At 54.3% G+C, this 21,464-nt stretch overlaps 2 protein-coding genes across 6 annotated transcripts in view; one reads left to right on the top strand and one right to left on the bottom strand.

The window, feature by feature from the left end:
- The first annotated feature begins 76 nt into the window (after positions 1-76).
- On the top strand, positions 77-16,424 carry LOC122393028 (histone-lysine N-methyltransferase, H3 lysine-79 specific-like). 2 transcript variants are annotated; one of them, XM_043388582.1, is made up of 16 exons: positions 77-446; positions 4,291-4,337; positions 4,696-4,770; positions 5,014-5,077; positions 5,640-5,780; positions 6,568-6,753; positions 6,996-7,263; positions 7,556-7,704; positions 7,865-7,982; positions 8,977-9,225; positions 9,367-9,599; positions 9,905-10,111; positions 10,311-10,508; positions 12,819-14,136; positions 14,376-14,855; positions 15,034-16,424. In XM_043388582.1, the coding sequence occupies exons 1-16, from the start codon at positions 351-353 to the stop codon at positions 15,060-15,062; spliced, it is 3,858 nt and encodes a 1,285-aa protein (XP_043244517.1). In that variant the 5' UTR covers positions 77-350; the 3' UTR covers positions 15,063-16,424. The 2 variants fall into 2 exon arrangements, with proteins under 2 accessions (XP_043244517.1, XP_043244515.1); XM_043388580.1 differs by having other exon boundaries at positions 4,288-4,337.
- A 91-nt stretch (positions 16,425-16,515) lies between these two features.
- LOC122393029 (vinculin-like) overlaps positions 16,516-21,464 on the bottom strand; it is a 33,151-nt gene continuing 28,202 nt past the window's right edge. For 2 of the 4 annotated variants that reach the window (XM_043388583.1, XM_043388585.1), the window contains 5 exons: positions 19,688-19,848; positions 19,287-19,502; positions 18,806-18,896; positions 18,228-18,272; positions 16,516-17,672 (listed from right to left, as the gene is read on the bottom strand). In XM_043388583.1, the coding sequence (XP_043244518.1) occupies positions 17,506-17,672; positions 18,228-18,272; positions 18,806-18,896; positions 19,287-19,502; positions 19,688-19,848 (680 nt within the window). In that variant the 3' untranslated portion in view covers positions 16,516-17,505. The remainder of the gene's footprint in view (positions 17,673-18,227; positions 18,273-18,805; positions 18,897-19,286; positions 19,503-19,687; positions 19,849-21,464) is intronic. The other 2 variants (XM_043388584.1, XM_043388586.1) reach the window with 1 other exon arrangement.

Below are 21,464 nucleotides of genomic sequence, written 5' to 3'. Positions count from 1 at the left end.
ACAGTAAAAAACGAAATGACTTTGATTATTTGTAGATCTGGTAGCGATTTTCCCCTAACAATGGCGTCCGCTTCCCACTCATCTCGGCTCCGTCTTCACGCTTATCCGCTTATCCGCTTGTTTCGTCATCAGTCATCGTTCATTGTCCGTGTGATTGGGTGAATCGGGGACGAGAAAGATTGAATTTCTTTATGTGGTACAGGTGCATATAAGAAAGCATACGAAACATGTGGCTCATGGTCATTTAGTGGCAGGGCATGTTTCTATGTCGATGTGCAATAGCCTATGGATGTTTTTACTGTAAACGTGATTGAAGCTGAGTGCCACAGTTTTATATCAAGCTTGAGTAGATGAAAATGCCAGAGTCTGGGCTGGAGCTGAAGCTCCATAGCCCTGCTGGAGCGGAGCCAGCTATATTTACCTGGCCTTTACCCACAAGTACAACGGTAAGTCGAAGTTCACCCCCGTGCAGAGGGCTGTTCACGGACCCTGTGTGCGGTCGGACCGCACACAGCCTCCAAGCTCCGCCCACTGCGTCCCTACGTCAGCCTTGCGTCACCGCACACAGCGACCGCTGTGGCCGGTCGGGACTGGCCACAGCGGACCGTCCACCGCACGCAGCCGTGACGTCAGAGCCGCCTACCCATCCCCTACCCCCACGCCTGCTGGACGTACCGCACACACCGCACGCAGCAGTGTGCGGTGCCCGTGAACACCCCTCAGGGGTCAGGGTAGGTACTAGGTAGTGCAGTTGGCTGATAAATGTGCCCACTTAATCATGTTTTTGGGAATCAGTTTTCAGTTTTTAATTGATAGTTGATTTCTTTTTGAGTAGCTATGTTATATATTCATGATGAAATTAAGAAAAAATACTAATTTTCTTTGTGATGTTGAGCTTTATGTATTGTTATTTAAACATACCATCTGCCTGTCACTTGGTAGGTAGGTATGTCAAGTTTGCAATTTTACTGTTGACGTACAAGTTGGTGGGCCTCTGTCCTGTTGTCCCACAATACAAACTGTGATGCAAGGTGGTTATGAATTCAGCTCTCCCCATTGAACCATTTTGACAATTTTTAGAACAATGATTGCTATGCAATAACTTACCAATGTTTCTTGATGGTCCTGTCTATTATGCTGCCATGCTAACTGGCTATCCAGTGTTTAAGTATCTTAACAATTTATTTTATGTTGTTCAAACATTGCCACAGGAGAATCCTGCCTCAGTAGGCGGAACTATGGTCAAGCGTACCCATTTTCTGGAACGCATTTTCGTTCCCATGTTTGGGAACGATAAACCCAAATATGGGAACGCCATGTAGGCATTATTTAAAACAAGAAAAAGAACCGTTAAATGACGTCCAAAAAATATAAAACGATCGTGAACCGCCTGATATTTGTCTCAATATTGTTGGGAAAGAGTTTGATATTGTAAGGCCCATCGTAGTTTCAAATTGTTCCCCTATTTCTAAAGCAGTCCATCATCCGGGGCGCGAGCCCAAATTTGGGAACGCTCTCGTACACTGGCGCTGCAAGCGTTCCTTATTATGGGAACGGCGTACCCAAAATTGGGAACGATTTCACCGACGCCTTTTAGGGGCTCTTTTCATTAACAAGCATCACGTCCAACGCCGCAAATTATTGTTAACGCAACAATCATCAGATGACCTTTCCGGCAAGACCGTCGCATGTTTCGCCCGGTCTTCTGCGCTTTTATTCCCGTCGATCTCGCAGCGGGCACGCCCCCCTCTGCAGGATTACGTAATTCACAACGCTCAGCGATGTTCAACAAGGTCTTCCATACCTATATCCACCGTCCGCGCTGAGGGTGGAGACATGTCAAGCACCTGTCTGTTTATCACCGATAGTTGACGAGTGCAAGGAAGTATCCAAAAATGGGAACGCTGAATATGTTACACCCTCAAAACACCTAGTCCCAATGAAAATCTAGTTTTTTCCTTTCTTGATGAGTGTAAGTGGCAAAAGGCCTGGTAGGATGGGCACGAGGAATTATCGAAATCAGCATAAAAATTATAAATAAGCCACACAGAGCGAGCTATATACCGAGTGTTCACTAAAAAATGGGACAAATTTGTTTCGTGTGTATTTCGTGAAAAAATCACGCCAGTGAAACAAGTTCAGCACCACTACATTATCCTTCTTCTCCTCTTTCGAACTCTACAGCTCTCGAAGGCCTGTGTTCCCCTTGTCTGCCACAAAGCGGATCTTTGTCCGCGTGCGCCTCCATAGCTTTTGGCACGTGTCTGCCGTAATGGCAGCCATTTGGCGGCGGATTCGCTTGGTCAGCTGCTTCTTGGTCTCTGCTTCATAACCACCAGCGTACACACGTGACTTCAGGAGAGCCCAAAGTCGTTCGATGGGGCGGATTTGTGGTGCCGCTGGTGGGTTATCCTCCTTAGCCACAACAGGTATTTTCAGCTCTTCGAGGGTGGCAAGGACGTCCTTCTGGTAGTGCGCCGGAGCGAGATCTGGCCAGAAAATAACCTTTTTACCACGGTAGTTGGCATCTACAAACTCCTTGAGCCTCGGTAGGCACTGGGTGCGGTAGATGTAGGCGTTCATTGCACCACTCTCCATGATGAAGGGCTTGCTCAGCCCGTGTTCAGAAAAGGCCACCCAAACCATGACTTTTGGCGTGAACTTCTCCACTGTGGCGAACCGCACACCATCCCCGGCTCCAGATGCATCATCTGTATAAAATCCAACATTTCCCGGCTGACTGTGACCTTTCATAGGGAAATATGACTCATCGTCCATGATAATTTGAGTTTTGTTGGTGGGCTTCATAGCGCTCCTTCGAAGCTTGCCACACCTGATCTTCTGCTTTATTTTTTGGTCCTCTGTGGCCGCCGGAACACGCTTTCGGCGTCTGTAGCGTAACTTCGTCTTAGTGCTAAGTACTTTGCTGATGTAGCTGAGGCTTACACCAAACTTCCGTGCAGCCTTTCGCTGTGAGGCGCCGATATGTTCCTTCATGTACCTTTGTAGGTTTAAGATCTCTTTTGGGGTCATTTTTTTCGCCGTCCGACCACTTCCCGGCTTCCTGCTAAGGGAGTCCCGGCTATATCAAGCTTTTCCATGACGCGATACAGTGTTGTTTTCGAAATTCCCATCTTTTGGAAGTGTTTGTAAGTAAATGACTTCCCTTTGGACCAGTGCTCTTTATAAAAGGTGCCAATGAGCTCCCTTCGCTGTCTGCCTGTTAACCCGTCCATTTTGTCTGGGGGCTGATCAAAAATGAATTCAAGCGCGGTCATGTGTTAAAAATGTTGTATTTTCCACGTGCACTAAAATGCAGTAATCTATCCAAACGCACTTTCAACTGAGAGCGCACAGAATATTGTCCCATTTTTTAGTGAACACCCTATAAGAGAAATTCCCCCAAAACGATCACGCTTAGAAACACGGAAGACAAAAACCACGCTCATGACGCTCCTTATAAAACAACTCTAAACAGCTAGCATCCAAATAAAATATGCCTTTCCGGGATGATAAAATACAGCTGGATAATTTTCAACCGCTTAAACTGAGTTTACAACAGTAGCTCGGTAAATTCACTCACGTTCCACGCGGTCGTCCGCCCCGACACAAAAGTCAACAATATTACCTCGGGACCGTCCGCGTCTTCGCTTGCATTTGTCAGCATCTGGTGTCGATAGTATGAAAGTTCATAACCAGGCGAAAATTATTATACTTTACCTCAAACTAAAAAATGCTTCATTTTCCTTAAAATTGCATGTTAAATGTCGTATAACCCATATTTCCACCATTCTGTCATTTTCAAAAAATCATTAAAAATATCATTCCACGGTCAATTTCCTTGTTCCACGGTCAGATTAAAGATAACTTTATGAAGATTTAGTAGATACTTAAATCAGCGTGCACTTTTTTGAGACGTGATGCACTTTTGAGTTTTAGTAGGAGAACGGCCGAAAAATTGCCTTCCGTTCTCATAAATGGGAACGCCCGTTCCCATATTTGGGAACTCCGTTCCCAAAAATGGGAACGTTCCTATATTTGGGTACTCATGACCATAGTTCCGCCTACTGGCCTGTGTTATTTGGTTAATATGTGATTGCACATTTGTGAATCGCCTTTAAAGTTATGTAGTAACTAGTAGGAGGTACAAATAGCATTACATTAGATTCTTTTGGTATTTAAGCATTGTGCCCTGCTTAACATTTGGCACATGGTAGTCCCAAAGCCAGAGATCCCTGCTTGGGCTTTCATCATTCTGAAATTTCAACTGTTGCTCTTATATTGCAGAAGAAAGGGAAGGAGCATGATGGAGCAATGGAGATTGTTGAGACCATCAGGTATGTGGTTGATTGGATTGCCCAAAGGAAGTAAAGTCAATTATATTCTTAGTGTGAATGCAGCTTCACCTGAGTTCTAGACATTCCTATTGCTGGTGTGAGGTCTTTCACATCTTTGATCTTAGCACATTGGGATCTGTCAGTTTTTCATCTGCCCCCATTTTTCATTCAAAACAGTATTAAGGAAGTGAAAATTAAGGAAATGTACAGAAGCATTGGTAAATTAAGATTAAAATGTGTTACTTATTCAGTAATCAATTAGAAGCCTATCTTTGTTGATATTTATATTGTTGCAGATTGTAGTAAATAGGTTTGATTCCTTTCCAAAGCTGCTGATTTACTATGTTTGCTGTTCCAGATTTGTATGTAATGACATTCCTGAGCTACAAATGGCTATGGAAATGAATGTTCTGAATGGTCATAACACCAAAAGGTAAGTTGTGTCATCAGTGAAGCAGCAGTTTGTAGAATTAACTTGCTTATCTATTTGCTCACATATAAGTTTTTTGTTAAATTATAGATGATGATGAATTATTAAGTCAAAATTACAGCTGATAGGTATTGAATTTGAGCTCCATTGACAATAGCCTTTTCCTTGAACAATGTAGGTACATGATTCCATAATTAGTACATATCATGGGTGTTGTGTGCCTGACTGTTTGTTCTCTTCTTTCAGTTATGAAAGCATGAAACTATTATGTGATCGATACAATAGAGCAATTGATAGCATACTTCAACTGGTATGTATCATGACTATTCTTATTTAGGATTTTTTTTCTTCCCTTGCTGCTCTAAGGTATTTCTGATTCTGATTTATCAGTGTTGAATACTACTGTCCAATTGTTTAATATATAAAATAGGTATTTGCTTTTAAAAGGTGTTTTGCACCTTGATCTGTTAAAAAGTTGTTATACTGTATACCATCTTTTTGCTGACTTTCTATTCCAGCAGGCAACATCTAGATTGCCTGCCATACATCTTTTGTGAGACTTTTGTGAGGCCATCCTGAGTGTATGCATGAGTGTATATGTTTACATCAGACAATCAGTCCATGAACTTATGTTCATTGTTGTCAGCAATCAACACATTACATAATTCATAAAACAGAATGCTAGGAATCAAACACCACCATGCAGTTATGATCACCTTCATCTTGCATCTGATCATCAGTCACTAATTGTTTTGCCAGTGGGTACTTATGAAACTCCAGTGTACATTATGAGCGCCATTGGTGTAGCCCCGTCCACTATGGGCCAGTGTAGTGACAGTTGCTTGCCCGCCCTCCCCCCCCCCCCCCCATAGGAGCGCGGCACATCGCGGCCGGCCCAGCGGCTTAACAAGCGCCCGGGGATGGCTCTGCTGCGGCACATCATCCAGCAGGTGTATAACCAGGCGGTGGAGGACCCCGACCGGCTGAATCAGTACGAGCCCTTCTCGCCAGAGGTGAGCCGCGTGGGTGCTGCGCCGTGTGTTACCGGGGACCGTATCCTCGTCCGGCGGAACACCTGTGACCATACACTCGTACAGTGTGTTACCGGGGACCGTACCCGCGTCCGGCGGAACACCTGTGACCATACACTCGTACAGTGTGTTACCGGGGACCGTACCCGCGTCCGGTGTCCGACCCTCGTCCGGTGGGGTATCGGTGATCGTACCTTCGTTTAGTGACCGTACCTTCGTCCGGCGGGTACCAGCAATCCTACCCTCGTCCAGTGCCTGGCGAGTGACCATACCCTCGTCCGGTGACCGTACCCGCCTACCTCTCCTCAACTCTGCTCTCCTCTCTTGCTCTCTCCTCAGCAGTGATGTTCATGTTCAATGGAGTTATGACTCTATCAGTTTCTGTTGTGTTGATGAGGATGCCACTGCTGATTGTTATGAAACTGATTTTGATGTAATTAGTTCTCATGAATGTGGACAATTAATATATGTGTACTTGATGTAGCCTGAGTCATCCAGGGATCTTTGCAATACCAAACTGCCCTGTCCTGCCCCTGGTGCCAGATGTACGGCGAGACGTCGTTCGACCTGACCTGACCTGCCCCCTGTGCGCCAGGTGTACGGTGAGACGTCGTTCGACCTGACCTGACCTGCCCTGCCCCCCTGTGTGCCAGGTGTACGGTGAGACTTCGTTCGATCTGACCTGACCTGACCTGCCCCCCTGTGCGCCAGGTGTACGATGAGACTTCGTTCGATCTGACCTGACCTGACCTGCCCCCCTGTGCGCCAGGTGTACGGCGAGACGTCGTTCGATCTGATCTGTCAGATGATCGAGCAGCGTCCACTGACCGAGTCGGATGTGTTCATCGACCTGGGCTCGGGCGTGGGCCAGGTGGTGCTCCAGATGGCCGCCGCCACCGAGTGTCGGCTCTGCGTCGGCATCGAGAAGGCCGAGACGCCCTGCCGATACGCCAAGGTGAGTGCCAGTTGGGCCAGGACGCCGTACCGATGCGCCAAGGTGAGCGGGAGCTAGGCCGAGATACAGTGAAATGCCAAGGTGAGCAAGGGTTTGGCCAAGATGCCGTGATACGCCAGGGTGAGCGGGGGTTGGGAATTCGATAATCAAACATCCTATTGTAATTTACCAGTCTGTAAGTTCATTAGGCATCATAATATCGTGTTAGTGGATCTTTACATAGTAACCGTTGGGTCTGTCAGGAACTGGATAAGAACTTTCGTCGGTGGATGCGCTGGTACGGCAAGAAGCACAGCGAGTACCAGCTGATCGAGGGCGACTTCCTGAAGCCGGAGCACCGCGAGAAGATCACCTCCGCCAACCTGGTGTTCGTCAACAACTTCGCGTTCGGCCCCACCGTCGACCACCACCTGAAGACCATCTTCCAGGACCTGAAGGACGGCGCGCGCATCGTCTCCTCCAAGGCGTTCTGTCCGCAGAACTTCCGCATGTCCGACCGAAACCTCAGCGGTGAGTGAGGGATGGATCAGCTGTATGTCAACGCTGTTCACTATATTTCAATAAAATGTCACCAGCTTCTGAGACAGACACCTACCGCATTGCACTTTGCAAAGAAACTGGTGACAGCTTGGCTGTCTTAATCAATGAAGCAACTACAATGTAATTTATTTGTTATGTGTCTGCCAGGAACTGAGTATTACGTGGCCCGAAGCTATAACAAACCTCTGACATGTCACGAACTGGCTTCTGTCATTCAGTGTCGATGTTGTTGATGACCGTTCTCCGTGCCGTCCTCGGGCAGATATCGGTACGATTATGCACGTTACCGAACTGGACCCGCTGCACGGCTCTGTCTCGTGGACCGGAAAACCCGTCTCCTACTTCATGCATGAGATCGACAGGACCAAGCTGGAGCGCTACTTCTCCAAACTCAAAAACCCACTCACACGGGTAAGATATAGGCAGTGTGCTGAAGCGTCTCAGCATCCCGCCTACGAAGTTTCTATATTGATGACCTCGGTTTCTGTATTGTGTGCTATTCAAACTTACGGGCGTTTCCGTTAGTTTGCACTGTTTCCGTCGACTTATCCGTTGGCTGTGCGGCCTGCAGGACGACGACTCTGGCGGCTCGTCGGGCCGCAGCAGCCGCTCGACCAGCCGCCGCTCCGACACCAAGTCTCTGCTAATCGACTCGAGCAGTGGCGGCGACTCGGACGCCCGCGACGCTGGTAGGTGTGACGACGAGCCGCCGGCGCCGCCGCCGCCGCCGCCGCCGCCGGCCGGGCCGACCACGCGGCGCGCCTGGACCTCGTGGGTGTCGCGCCACCCGGGCTCGGCGGTCAGCTGCAGCAGCTCAGCGCCCACCTCTCCGCCGCCGGCGCGGCCGCCGCCGCCGCGCTCGCTGCCGCCTCCGGAGCCGGACCCGGAGCCGGAGCCAGCGGCGGCGGCCGAGCTCGGCTCCCCGGCGCGCGCGGCCTCTGAGACGGACGCGGCCGAGGAGGCGGAGCAGGACGGCCGGCCGGGCCGCACGCGCCCGCCCGGTGAGTGTAGGGACGGTGTGCATGACGGGCCGCCACGGCCGGCCGTAGCTAGACGCCTCCCGTCTGTCTCTGTGGTTTGCTCTCTCAGTTCGGTCTGCACACGGCCCCTACGCCGCGCGTGGCGGCCGTCCCGTGTCCGTCCGTCCGTCCGGCCGGCGGCGGCCCGTCGGTCCGTCTGCCTGCTCTCTGACCCGTGCCCGTAGCGGCGCAGCGCGGCCGGCCCGAGGAGGCGGCGGCGGCGGCGGCGGCGCCCGGAGAGCTGCGTGGCCGAGGCGCGCCGCGGCGGCACCTCTTAGTGCATGGCAGCGGCGGCGACGGCCGTGACCGTGCATCCAGGTTTGACGGCCCGGCCCGCTCAGTCTGCCGCGAGCACCGGGCAGACGTAACAGTCACCCCTCTCCTCTATGTGTGTGATGTAGAGAACAGCATGAATTAACAACTTTTTTACTCTGAACAAATCAAATATTTTTTCTAGTTTTCGGGCTTAGCTTGTGAATGCGTCCCGAATATGTATTTTTCGACTTTGTACATAAATTATCAACTGTCATGCCTATTACAACAGTTGCCCGCTTAGCTAACGATGCTATGATCAGATAATTGTTATTATTCTCTCTTGTATTGCTGTCTGATTGTCTGCCCCGTGCCGTGTTTGACCTCTGTTCACCTGCCGCTCGCGCCGCAGCTAAGGAAAGGAAGCCGAAGCGGCGGCTGACCAGGAAGCTGCCGCGCGCGAGGCCGCAGGTACGCGCCGCGGCTGCAGCGGCCGCCGCCTCTGCGGCCGCAGCCGCCGCAGCTGCCGCCGTCATGCCGACTGTGCCGCTCAAGCGAGCCGCTCCCGGCAAAGGCAAGAAGCCCGGCCGGAAGCGCAAGTACAACATCTCCGGGCTGGATGTGCTGCACGACGAGACACTGCGCAGCACCACCAGTCTCGGTGAGTACGCCCGGCCCGTCACTCGTGGCGCTGAAGTCGTGCGAATGGGCTGAGTAGAGTGTTTGATCTGGCTGTGGATGCCCCACTCTCGCTGTCGTTCCACCGACCTGGTCGTTGACCGTCCCTCCTGTTTCCGCTCAGTGACGGCGCCGGAGCAGGTGGCGCCCGGCACGGTGGACCAGAAGCTCTCCTCGGTGGCGGTGGGCGCCGTGCTCAGCCACGACGAGCTGCCGCCCGAGATCACCGCTGGCGAGGTGCCCTACGGCCTGCAGCTGCTGCTCGACAGCATCCGACAGCAGTACATGCAGTTCATCAAACACATGCAGACACACGAGTTCCGGCTATCCGTCGAGAGGGACATCGAACAGGAGCGGGTCAGTGCGAACGGGAGAGGAGAGAGATGGTGCAACTGTGGCATGTTTCTCTCGGTGTACCATGTAATCTCACACGATCCATAAAGTACCTGGCGTAGCTTTACAATTTTGGTGGCGTCTAGCACCTCGCATGTCTAAATGAATAATTCTCGAGCTTTCCTTTTACACTGTAGCGTTATGTTAGACTCTTTCCAGCTCATTCTAGCCGCGTGCTGGCCTCACCGCCGTGTGTATAACAATATCCTGTCAGACTCCCGCCCGCCGCGAACAGTGCACTGACGCCGCGCCGTCTCCGTGCCCTATAGGTGCGGCAGCGCGAGCTGAAGGGCCGCACCAGCCAGTTGGAGGCCCAGATCGACCACCTGAAGGCCGAGAGCCTCGGCTTCCTGAAGCAGCGCATCGCCGAGCTCGGCATCGAGGCCAACAAGCCCGAGGAGCTGATTGTGAAGGCCAAGGAGATTGTGATGAAGCACCGCGAGCTGCAGGAGCGCACCGCCGCCATGGAGTCCGAGGTAGGCGCCGCCGCGGGTCGCTATGAGGCAGTGGTGGATGGCAGTGACGCTGCCGTTGTACTGGGGGTAGGGAAGGGGAAGGTTGCCGGATTTAGCTCATTTGGTAAGTGTAGACATATACACGTCGTGAGTGAGTTTCTGTGAGTGTTCATGACTGTTGTTTTAATAGTATTCGTGTGTTTTTACCCGTGTTCGCCAGGTCGCCACCATGGAACACCATCAGCAGCAGCAGATTCAGCTCCAACAACAACAGCAGCAGCAGCAGCAGCAGCAGCAGCAGCAGTTGCTCCTGCAGCAGCAGCAGCGGCAGCGCTACCCGTCTCAGCCGGAGGTGGAGCGGCCGCCGCCGCCGCCGCCTGCTCTGCCGCAGCAGCCGCCGCCGCCGGCCGGCAAGGAAGTACGTGGCCTAAAGCGCGCACTAACCGGGGCCGAGCACTGACGGTGGCTGGAGGACCGGGAGGGGACGCTTTGGGCTCCGCTCCGGCGCTGCATCGGGGTAGCGAGGGGTAGCGCTAGATCGCGAGCCGCCTGACATACAAACCGAGTACGGGTAGAAGGGATGCACTCTTGCTTACCGCATGTGCCATTGAAGTAGACGAAATATGTAGCCACGATGTACGTTTTTAGCCATGAACCTGTACCCCATTTGTGCTTTCCCGAGTCTTTCATCGACCAATGGGACATGTCATTCAAGTACCGACAACGAACAATTTTATCGACCCCCTCTGGTTCGAAGCCTTGTCCCTGATACTGAACTTTGAGACCGCGCCAGTCTTAGCTGACAGATGACATTGGCTAAGTTTTTTTTTGTACAGCCAGCAGCTAGTACAAAGAAGACGTTTTTCTGATGTTTTGTTTATCACTTCCAGCGCATTCATCGCGTCAGCACAGTTGTCGATTAAATGAAACCTGTCTTGGCTTTGTTTCTTTAATTTATGCATTTGGTTCTGTCACCTTTCTGCTTGTCGGCGCACTCCTTTTGCACTCAAGCCACTGAACTAATTCACGCACGCTTCTGTCACCAGCTTTTTCCTTTGCGCGTCTGATGCTTTTGCACCCTCTTGCATGCACAATTCGACTGGCATTTTAATACATTTTGACTGTACGCTGTTTTTGTTTTGTTGCGTTCTGTTTTGTTCGTGTTAGTGCCGTGTTGAGGTATTGGTCTCCCCGCTGACCTGACTCTGAGCAGCTTTGGTGACGGTTTGGGCTGTGTCTGTGATGGTGGCTGGCTTCGGTGCGGGCTGATGATCCGTGGTGGACGCTGTCTGCGAGAGAGACGCCGAGCCAACAGTGACGTAGCGATGCTGCTTCGGTCTTTGCTTCAACTTGGAAGGGACTACGCATCGATTGCTAGCTAGATAAGCTAAGTATACATTTTGTCTGTTCGATAACTGAACAGTTCAAACATGGCTACAATGACGCTAAAATCAGCTACTTATTTCAGACCGGACCGGACTAGTTAATGTTTGTGCTGATTGGAAGGGGGATGAACCTCGTCCATATGTGGGCTAGCTCAGACCTGACCCGTATTAACGCCAAACGAGACGAGTAACAGACCCCACGGAACTATTGTCAGCTCGTTTACTAATTGACACGCGGCGGCAGACCATTGAACCAATCGGTTCACTCAGGAAGATACGAGATAGGCATCCAGGGTTAGGGCGATCAGATGAACCAACATCTTCTTATCTTCTCTTACTACGCCACATGTGCTTCATGAGAGGGATATGAATAGAAAGATGATGTCTAGTAGAGGCCATCAAAGGTGTTTTACAGATAAATCGACAAAAAATAAATCGCACATTATAGTAATTAGTAAGTGTTATAAGTCGCCCACCCAAAGTGATTCCGCGAATTGTGTGATGCTTACAGGGATGCATACAGCGATGATTACAGGACGTATTCGATGATAATACGCCAGCGCTACAACCGCCGGCTATAATTGAGTTGAGCACTAAAAGTCAGTGGAGTGGAACATAAACGGATGCCGTGTTCGGTTCTGGTTGTTGACGGAACAGCTAGTTTGCTTGCTTTTACCGGCTGCGTCCGCGTGCACTGTTTGTGCAGTATGTAACTACTTTGGAAATGACCGTATTATGCGTCGTCTGTTGCCTATGTTTGGTTTACTAACGAGTGAACTTGATGCATATTGAGCCTGGTAGCCCGGTGGCATATAGATATTGCTTTGAAATTCACCCTGGGACTACCAGCAGGCTCTGCGTCGTAGGTGGAATGCTCACTTTCTACCCGGGCGATTGTTCATTTGATTGAAGGACGGAGCAAAGGAAATCTACATATTCCGATTCTCAAGAATGCCCTGCTTATTGCATATCCCAGTCTTCCTTAGCATTGGAAAAAAGTCATACTTTTTAATGGAGACATAGAATATAAGCCATTTCAGAACCCACAGCAGTAAGCAGTGCTTGTTGCGCAGGTCCTGACCTCTACCGCCCGGTAGGAAAATGTGCACACGGCTGAATTTGGCGTAGAACGGCTAGATTTTTCATTGAGTTGTGTACGGGTAGTTGTCTTGGCACCGATTTCTGAATTCGAAGTTTTCTGAGGGATGATTACTATCTGACGATTAATATGAAGATGCGAAGTGTCCATGATACCGCAGGAGTTTGTACAGTGGTTCTTGTCCAATGTCCCGCCGTATGTAGTCTGACGGTCCGCCCCGTATGACTGACGGTGTGGCCGGCAGGGCGCCGTCACCCAGGAGATGGTGATGCAGGAGATATCGCGCACGTTTGCCGCCCGGCGCCGGGTGCAGGGCGAGATCCGCCAGCTGGAGACCGAGGTGCAGATGCTGGAGCGCGCCGCCGCCGAGAAGCAGGCCGCCGCGGCCGCTGCCGCCCAGCAGCAGCAGCTGCAGCTGGCCGCCACGCCGCCCGCGGCCCAGCACCAGGCGCTGGCGCCGCCCGTGTCAGCCGCCGCCGGCCACGGCGGTCAGAAGGCGCGCCACAAGAGCCGGAACCAGGAGTGGCCCAAGGTGCCAGACATCGGCAAAATCCACGAGAAGAACCCCGAGCTGCTGGCGCGCAAGATCCTGGAGACGGGCCGCCAGATCGAGGCCGGCAAGATCCCAGTGATCCGCAGCTCGCCGGTGCCGGTCCAGGAGGTGCCGCGCGCGCCGGCCGCGCCGCCGGCCCGCCGCGAGCCAGAGCGGCGCGGCCCGCCGCCACAGCGCGTCCACGAGCCGCCCAAGGTCAACAACTTCGAGGACCGGCTCAAGAGCATGATCACCTGCTTCCTGAACGAGGACAAGCCGGCCGAGGAGGGCGGCTACCGCGGCGGCGCGGCGGCGACCGACGAGGGCGGCCCGCGGCCGTTCGGCCGTCTGCCGGCGGCCGCTCACCTGCCCGACTACACGCAGTTCTCGCCTGCCAAGCTGGCGCTGCGCCGCCACCTCTCCCAGGAGCGGCTGGGCTCGGAGGCCGAGCCGCCTGTCCACGTCTCGCAGCGCAGCATCATCGACGCCGCCGTCGACATGAGCTTCGGCGGTGGCGGCGGCGGTGGGCCGGCGGTGGGCACACTCACCTCGCGCGCCATCGAGGAGGGTGTGCGCGGCACCGGCGCCGGCCGGCCGCCGGTCGAGCAGCGCCGCGTCGTAGCGCCGCCGGCCTACTCGCCCATCTCGCGACCGGGCAGCACCGAGGCCGCCTCTGTGCAGCTGGAGGGCCTGGCCGACCCGGCCCACTTCCGCGAGCTGAGCCGCGCCTCGCCGGCGGCGCCGTCGGCGCCCTCCCCGGCGGCCTACCTGCCGCGCGCCCGGCCGCCGTCCGGCCCGCCGGCGGCCGCGGCGGCCGTGTCCAGCGCCGCCCTGCCGGACGGCCTGGCCGGCCTGCCCATGGAGGGCCTGGCCGCCTCGCTGCATGCCCGGTACGTGCGGGACGAGCCGAGCGGCGTGAAGCGGCCGGCCGGCGCGCCCAGCACCCCGGAGCCGGGCCCGTCGGCCGGCAAACGGGGCCGGCCAGAGGAGCGGTCCGCGCCCGGCGCCCACCACCGGCCGCACGACTCAGGTACGCATCACTACTGCGATATATCACGGGATATCGTATACTCTTACGGTAGAAAATTAATGCGGTAGATTGTAGAATGCTCAATTTCTTTAAATCTGGCTTCGGCGTGTGGAATATCACTGATAAGATCTGTGAAATGTCATGTTGAATTTTGGAGGTCTTATGTTCTCTGCTGTCGTCTGACTCGCCTGTGTTACCGGCGTTTAGCGCTGACCCCCGCCGTGTCTCCCCGCTCGCAGACCGCTCCCAGTCGCCGAGCGCCGCGCAAAAGGACATCAACATGGACTTTGAGCGCATCTTCGCCGTGGCCGACGAGATCAAGCGGCGCAAGTCGACGGACGGCGCGTCGCCGCGCTCTGCGGGCGTGTCGCCGCGCTCGACGGCCCTGTCGCCGCCGCGCGCCGCGCCCTCGGTGTCGGCGGCGACCGCCTCGTCCTCGGCCGGCCACGACCTCACCATGGCGCTCAAGTTCAAACGCTCGCTGCCGAGCCGCGCCGAGACGCCCGAGCTGCCGTCTGCCGGCGGCGGCGGGGAGGACGACTCGCACCAGTACGACCACCACTTCCGTAAGAAGTTTCCGCACTGCCAGAGCCGCTACTGGCCGCGGCCGGGCGCCGCCGGCGGCGGCGGCCACTCGGTGACGCTGCCCACCATGGCGCCGCTGCCCAGCTTCGGCTCACAGCTGGGCGCCGAGCTGCCGCACGTCAGCCGCGCGGACGGTGAGTGCTAGGGGCGGGACAGGGCACGGCGCGGCGGCGGCGGGCTATCCGGATGGTGTTCCTCAGTTCCTGGGTGGGGTTGCGGTTACAGCTGGTAACATTGGGATAGTTATTGCACCATTATTTAATTTGACGAGGTTTTCAGTCCGCCTAATGTTTCCTTTTCATCTTTGTCCAGGTATCTCCAGCGGCCGGCCGGCGCAGTGAACCTCCCCGGCTATGGGACGGCTGACGCCACTCTTCTGCGCGGTACGTATCAACGATGAATAAGGTGTGGAACCACGCCGGTGGACCACCTCGCCAAGGGCGTGCGACTCGGGCTGGTCCCGCTCGGAAATAAGCGGACCGAGCTGTTTGGGTCCGCGCGCCAGTGGTCTGCTCGGTCGGGCGGTGGCGCGGTCCCCGGGCGGGTCTATCTGTCCGCGGGGACGGAGCCGCGGCCGCCCGCTACTCACTGCCACTCTGTTACTGGTGCGGTCGGCCGGCCGGCCGGCGTCCGGTCGCACCGGCCGGCAGCCCGGCCCCTGCGCGACGGAAGAATGGCAGAACGCATGCTGTACAGTGCGAATCGACTGTATGAAGTTATGCAAGGCACGATGCATTATATGACGCATGAATTGCGGCCGGTGAATATGCGGGTCTGACTGGCAGCCAGTGTGCGCGCCGCTCGTCGCGGGCGCGTCGGCGGCGCGTGGATGGATGTCGGCGCTCGCAGTGTTTTTTACCTCGGTGTCGCGCTCCCCTCGTTTTTCGTTACCTCAACGCTGTTGATTTGGGCGCTGGTCTTCGCGAAGCGCCACCTGCGGCATTGTCTCTGTTGCCAACTTTCGGTTCAAATACGGCATTAGCGGTTGGTTTTCGACGTGTCCCCGGGCGTGGCGTGTTTTGGGCGGCCGGCGGCGGTGTAGTGTCGTGGGCGCGGCTCTCGCTCGGTGGCCGACCGGTGTGTGTCCCGGACCGCCCGGTCGGTCGGTGTAGTGTCGTGGGCGCGGCTCTCGCTCGGTGGCCGACCGTGTGTGTGTGTCCCGGACCGCCCGGTCGGTGAGTGTAGTGTCGAGAGCCGGCCGCCCGGTCTCGGTACGGGCGGCGACTCCGCCGGCGGCGCCGAGTAGCGGAGGTCGGCCAGGGTCAGAGAAGCGCACCGCCGGCTCTGCCCTGCCCCGACTCCGGGGAGAGGGCGAGGGCGCGCTGTCCGCCGCGTCTCACCGGCTGTTGTGTGGCCAGACTCGATTGCGGGCTTCATCTGTTGTGTGGCCAGACTCGATGGTGCGCGCACATCATCTGCCGGCCGCCGCGCTGAGCCGGCGCCCATCGGTTGGTTTGCTCAGCCGCGCGACACACACGTCTACTAACAGTACAAAATCCATCGGCGGCGGGAGGGCGGGCGCGCGGCTCTTTTGTTGCAATCGTAGCTCGGTGCGGTGATTCGGGACGGCGAAATGGGGGCGTGAATTTTAGCGCATTGACCTCTCCACCACTGCCAGGCGGCGAGACGTCCGTTCGCGCCATTTGTTGTTTATATATTGATGTACCATTTGTGGATAAATAAAGTACCATCCAGCCGATCGATCCTACTTCGTTTAGGCTGCTGCAATGAACAGAGTCGGTCTGAGAGGGATCACTGCTCCGCACCACTCTGGTGCACAGGAGACAGACGGGAGATAGTCGTCAGCCTTTATTGGGCGCCGATTTCCAGCTGCCAGTTGTTAGGTTCTGTTTTATTGTCAGACGGGCGGTGACACGGGGCCAGAGAGAACCCGAGCTCGGCGCGGCCTCGGCACTGTTACAGACGTCAGACGAGTCCACACGTATCGGGCAGGCCGGTGAATTACAAACCAATAGGCACTGGACGGTGAAGGCACCACATGCGACTGGGGGCGCACCCCGCCCGTAAGGCAGCTTTCCTTCACAGGTACAGCAGGCGACAAAAGACTAGGACTGGCGCGGGAAAAAAGTGCGCTGTTTTCACAAACAACTGTAAAATGACTGGGGGTCGGGTCGGCCCACTTCACTGGCCAGTCTTCAAAAGGCAGCATAAACAGACGACAACACGGTGTTACATCGTTATAACAAATGTAATTACCGTCAAATCGCTCCGCTTAACCCTGATATTAGCAACATTAGTGTTATTGACAGGCCATTCAACACAGGGTCAGTTATCTAAGTAGTTGCATTCTCTTGTGACTGTGTTAAATAGCCTCGAATAGTCGGTAAACACGACCATTCTGACACCTTGTCCGCATTAATTGTTCGATAGTTGTCACATATTGCACACCAGTTGCAGGGCGCAAAACGCGCGACCTAAAATCGCGAAATCGCTTCCGACGTAAGCTCGATTACTTTACTGACCTGATTTATGCTATGTTATAACGCCAACCTTAGGTATGGCATATTGTGCCATATCTGATAAATTTTTTAAAACATTAACATGCGATTAATGACATGTTCCACAAAACAAATCCAGTAAAGGGCAGTGTATGGAGGCAGGTCGAGCTGCTCAACACTCGACGTTTCACGTCTCTGGCCAATGACCTCCAGCGCCACCGCCGTGACTAGTTGTAACCTCTGCAACAGTCGGTCAGTGACGTCATCAGGCGGCCGGCCGGGCCGTGGTGACGTCACCGGCCGGTCCGCGGCGCGTTATGGGCGTCTACTGATACCAGGGCGACTTGCGGACCCAGCGCAGCTGGATGCCGGCGTCCGTTCTCATCTTGATGCTGGCCGCCTCGGCGGCGCGCACCGTCTCCTTCACCGACTGCATCAGGTTCTGGGCGTTACCGACCAGCATGTCGGTGGCCTCCTGGTCCTCCTCCGTACCTGGCGGCCGCGGGGTGTGTCAGTCAGTCAGTCAGTTCGCCGGCAGCGGCGAACCCTGTGTCTGTGAACCCACCCACAGCTGGCAAAGATGCAACAAACGACAGAAAATCAGCGAGTTCTTCTACACTTTTGCGCACTCCCTACCTGTCTCAGTTGTAGACCCATTCTGGGTGCAGTACCATTTATGTCAGCCACGACGATCCGCATCGAAATGATTCCAAAGGCACCGATATTTTAGAGGAAAAAAGTAATATGTTTGGCGTAAGTAAGTAAGCTCATAAAACCGCATTGGTCAGCGCACCGAAATGGAAGCATTACCACACCGCCAGTAAACTACAAGCAGAAACAGCCGGGTTAGCGAAATCCGCGCTGGGACACCAAAGCGGCTAACTACTCACTATCCACCAGTTTCTACTAAAGGAGCGGTAAAAGGCGGTGGGGCGCTCAGCAGATAATATGATTAAGATGTGAAGGTCCAACGCCAGCTAGAAGTGGTAAAAGCGGGGTTATCTGGTTAGGTTAGTGGTCAAACTAGTAGTTATCGTTTTGAGTTACCGCTGGTCACTATGCCATCAGCGCGCCTGTCCAGCTTGTCAGCTCCTAGGAGGGACACGGGAGAGCGGTCAGACCAGGCTATATCGAAAGGTCGGTCCAAGACAGCACTCAAATGGATCACGGACTTTGTCCCACCTATATATTCTCAGTAGTTTTCGGGAACACAAGACGGCGGCCGTCACATCGGAACAGCCCATCAGAATGGAGGGATCGCGTCCCACATGAGCTGATAGGCTTCGTTGACTAAAGGCACGGAAACTGGCCGCGATCACGGACTTTCTTAAACACTAGACAGACCAGCGAGCTCCAAGGTAACCTGAATGGTCCCTAAAGGGACTAAAGACTAGACGAAACTGGACTAAATCCCTATTGACTAGCTTAGTGCGGATATCCCTTATCGACATGACAGCTAATCACAATTCAACTATCCCTAAGTTATCACCCTCTCACCCATCCTGGCACCACTCAGCTGTTCTGCCCTGTGACCTCCCAGCCCTGTGGGTCGCCGCAGATCAATCCACTCAGTTCTGCCCTGTGACCTCCCAGCCCTGTGGGTCGCCGCACATCAATCCACTCACCGTGGGCTCCCAGCATGGTGGCCTTGACGGTGGAGAGGATCTTCAGCTGGGTGCCGATCGTGGGGATACGCTCGCACACCTGGAGCAGTTGCTGTGGGGACAGAGGTGGGGGGACGGTCAGACGGCGAACGGCAGGGGAGAGGGAGCAGAGGGGCTGCAGATAGTCGGGATACACTAGCACACCTGGAGCAGTAACTTTGAACCGAACGGCGTGCGGTACGGGCAGGTGAGAGGACGGATTCACAGCGGTCGTCAAAACGTTTGCAGTGGTCCAACGATTGCTGGATGGTCTCAACAACCATAGGGAGAGTGGGCGATGGAAACAGTCGTATCGCCACATATCGACGGTCATCCTCATCATATCATGAGTGTTGATTTGGATTCCACCATAGGGATTGACTTGCACATCTCACATTTCCACATAAAACATTCCCTATCGATTCAGCAGTCAGCGTTTTTCGCTCCCGTGGCGGCGGCTCACCGTCCTCATCCTCTTGTCGGTGCACTCCTGGCCGAGCTCCTTGGCCAGTCGAGTGACCTCCTCCGACGCCTCGGCGATGGCCTTGGCGCAGGCGATCAGGTCTCGCTTGGTGCCGCCGCCCTCGCCGCGCACCAGCTGACTGAGACGCGCCATCAGCTGCGCCATACGCTTGGCGGCAGCGATGATGTCGTTGTCACGGCTGCTCCACTGAGCCACCTGGGAACCCGCGCGAGGAAAGGTTCAGTTTTAGAACTGCTGCACTTTGATTCCACTATTAGGGAATGCTTCACACACTCCTCGACAAAGTTGACAATGACACAGTTCCCGTGGATTTAACAAATTCCCCGTGGACCTGACACTGCTCCTCTGTAGCTATTCGCCCAGGACCCACTCATCCCCACCTCCTGATGGAGTCCGTGCGCGGCGGCCATGATGGGCTGGTTGGCCGGCGGCGCGTGCCGGAACACGTGGCTGTCCTCCTCGTCATCGGTCTCCGGCGGCGGCGGGGGGCGCGGCGGGGGCTGGCCGCCGGCCGGCAGCGGCGGCCGCGGCGGCGCCGTCTCTGGGCAGGGCAGAGGGACGGGACGTCAGGGACATGGCGCCGGGCACCACGAAAGGGACGCATCTCTGAGGTCACGGTATGGCATCAAATTGCGAAGACGAACGCCAAACCGAATCAGGATTGTTGGCAGCGACACAAAGAGCCAATACACCTGTTCGTAACAAGACAAGCGTCAGTCGGGGGCTGTGAGCTGGGGCACGCCAGTCCGCTAACGTCTGACCATAAACATTGGAAGCCCTGAGCTCTGTAGATAGGGTAATAGACTCAAAACAATTACGAAAGATCAGTCAGCTCGACGCTCCAATTCGGTTCACCTACTCGAAATCTCGCAAAGCACTGTTCCTGTGGCGAAAAACAACACCTAGCGCCAGTGCGGCAAGAAGGCAAACATATGACTGTATTCCCGCCGCTAGATGGCAGGCATAGTCGGCGCCTGAAGTTAGGCTGTACCGCAACACTCGAGGTTGGCCGGATCGGTAATATGAGCATGGGATGAAGTGATACGAGTGAACTTCATGATACGAGTGACAAGCGACTACCGCCGGGAGGGCCTTGTCATAGGAAACCACCGCAATTAATGGTGCTCGAAGCTATGTATTGGGTAGCGCTATACTGGTAACTATTCATGTTACCTCAGCGACTAACAGTGCTGTTAGTCGCTTTGCTCAAAGAGGTCGACAGACGACCGATCGGACTGAACGGCAAGTGGGTAGCGCACGCCTAAAACAGTTGTGATACAATGAACATTAATATCCATCAGTCATTAATTATTAATTAACACTCAACAGGCCATGCTAACGGAAACACAATTCAGTTATCCACACTTACGAATATGATCTCAGGCAGCTTTTGCCAAATTGTCAGGGAACTCAGATTTGTTTTTCAATAGAAAAAACACAATTCTAAAGAATAGTGTTTTAACTATTGACAACAAACCTTCGGTTAATCAGCCAACACAGACATGCTTGTTATAACCAGTAAAACGCCTTTTGGGCGAAGAACGAGCGAGCGAGATAGTGAGCCCTGCACGTGCAGAAGGGCGAGAGGGTACTTCCAACGGGCTTGTGCAAAGCACCCTTCTAACCGGTTGCTAGCGGTGTACCAAATTTGAACGCAATCGGCACAGCCGTTCCTGAGATCTGGAAGCGGCATTCTGCACGTGCGCACGTGCAAACGGGGTCCAAAATGACTTTTGCACGGCACCCTACTAACCGGTCCCCAACCGTGTACCAAATTTGAGCGCAATCGGCCCAGCCGTTCTCGAGATCTGGAAACGCCCCCTGCACGTGCGCACGGGCAGTAGCACCCTAACCGCAACACATGGGAATGCATTGCCTGGTGGGTGCCTACCTGTATGCCAAGTTTCAGCGAAATCGCCCCAGTAATTACCGAGTTACTGAAATGGGAACAAATTTGGCACCTCTTATTGTTGTATTTTGCACGTGCAGTGGGGGTCACTCACATAGATGAAGAGTATCCGACCTTTGGTAGAAGGGATGCAGCAACCCTATAAAAATGACCGCAAGACAATCGCTCAAGCCGCTGCTGAGATATGGGCCTCTCAAAATCATTACTTTTGCAAAACTGCTTGAACACCCTTGACTTTTCACGTGGCA

This window comes from Amphibalanus amphitrite, unplaced genomic scaffold, assembly GCF_019059575.1.
Source record: "Amphibalanus amphitrite isolate SeventyFive unplaced genomic scaffold, NRLGWU_Aamphi_draft 000512F_arrow, whole genome shotgun sequence".
Taxonomy (NCBI): Eukaryota; Metazoa; Arthropoda; class Thecostraca; order Balanomorpha; family Balanidae; genus Amphibalanus; species Amphibalanus amphitrite.
This window is presented reverse-complemented; position numbering and strand designations above follow the sequence as displayed.

Coding starts and splice junctions, on each gene's coding strand:
- LOC122393028 (XM_043388580.1), top strand. CDS start 351: ATGAAAATGCCAGAGTCTGGGCTGGAGCTGAAGCTCCATAGCCCTGCT. Junction 7,983..8,976: donor CTCGGACGCCCGCGACGCTG/GTAGGTGTGACG, acceptor CTCGCGCCGCAG/CTAAGGAAAGGAAGCCGAAG. Junction 10,112..10,310: donor CCGCCGCCATGGAGTCCGAG/GTAGGCGCCGCC, acceptor CGTGTTCGCCAG/GTCGCCACCATGGAACACCA.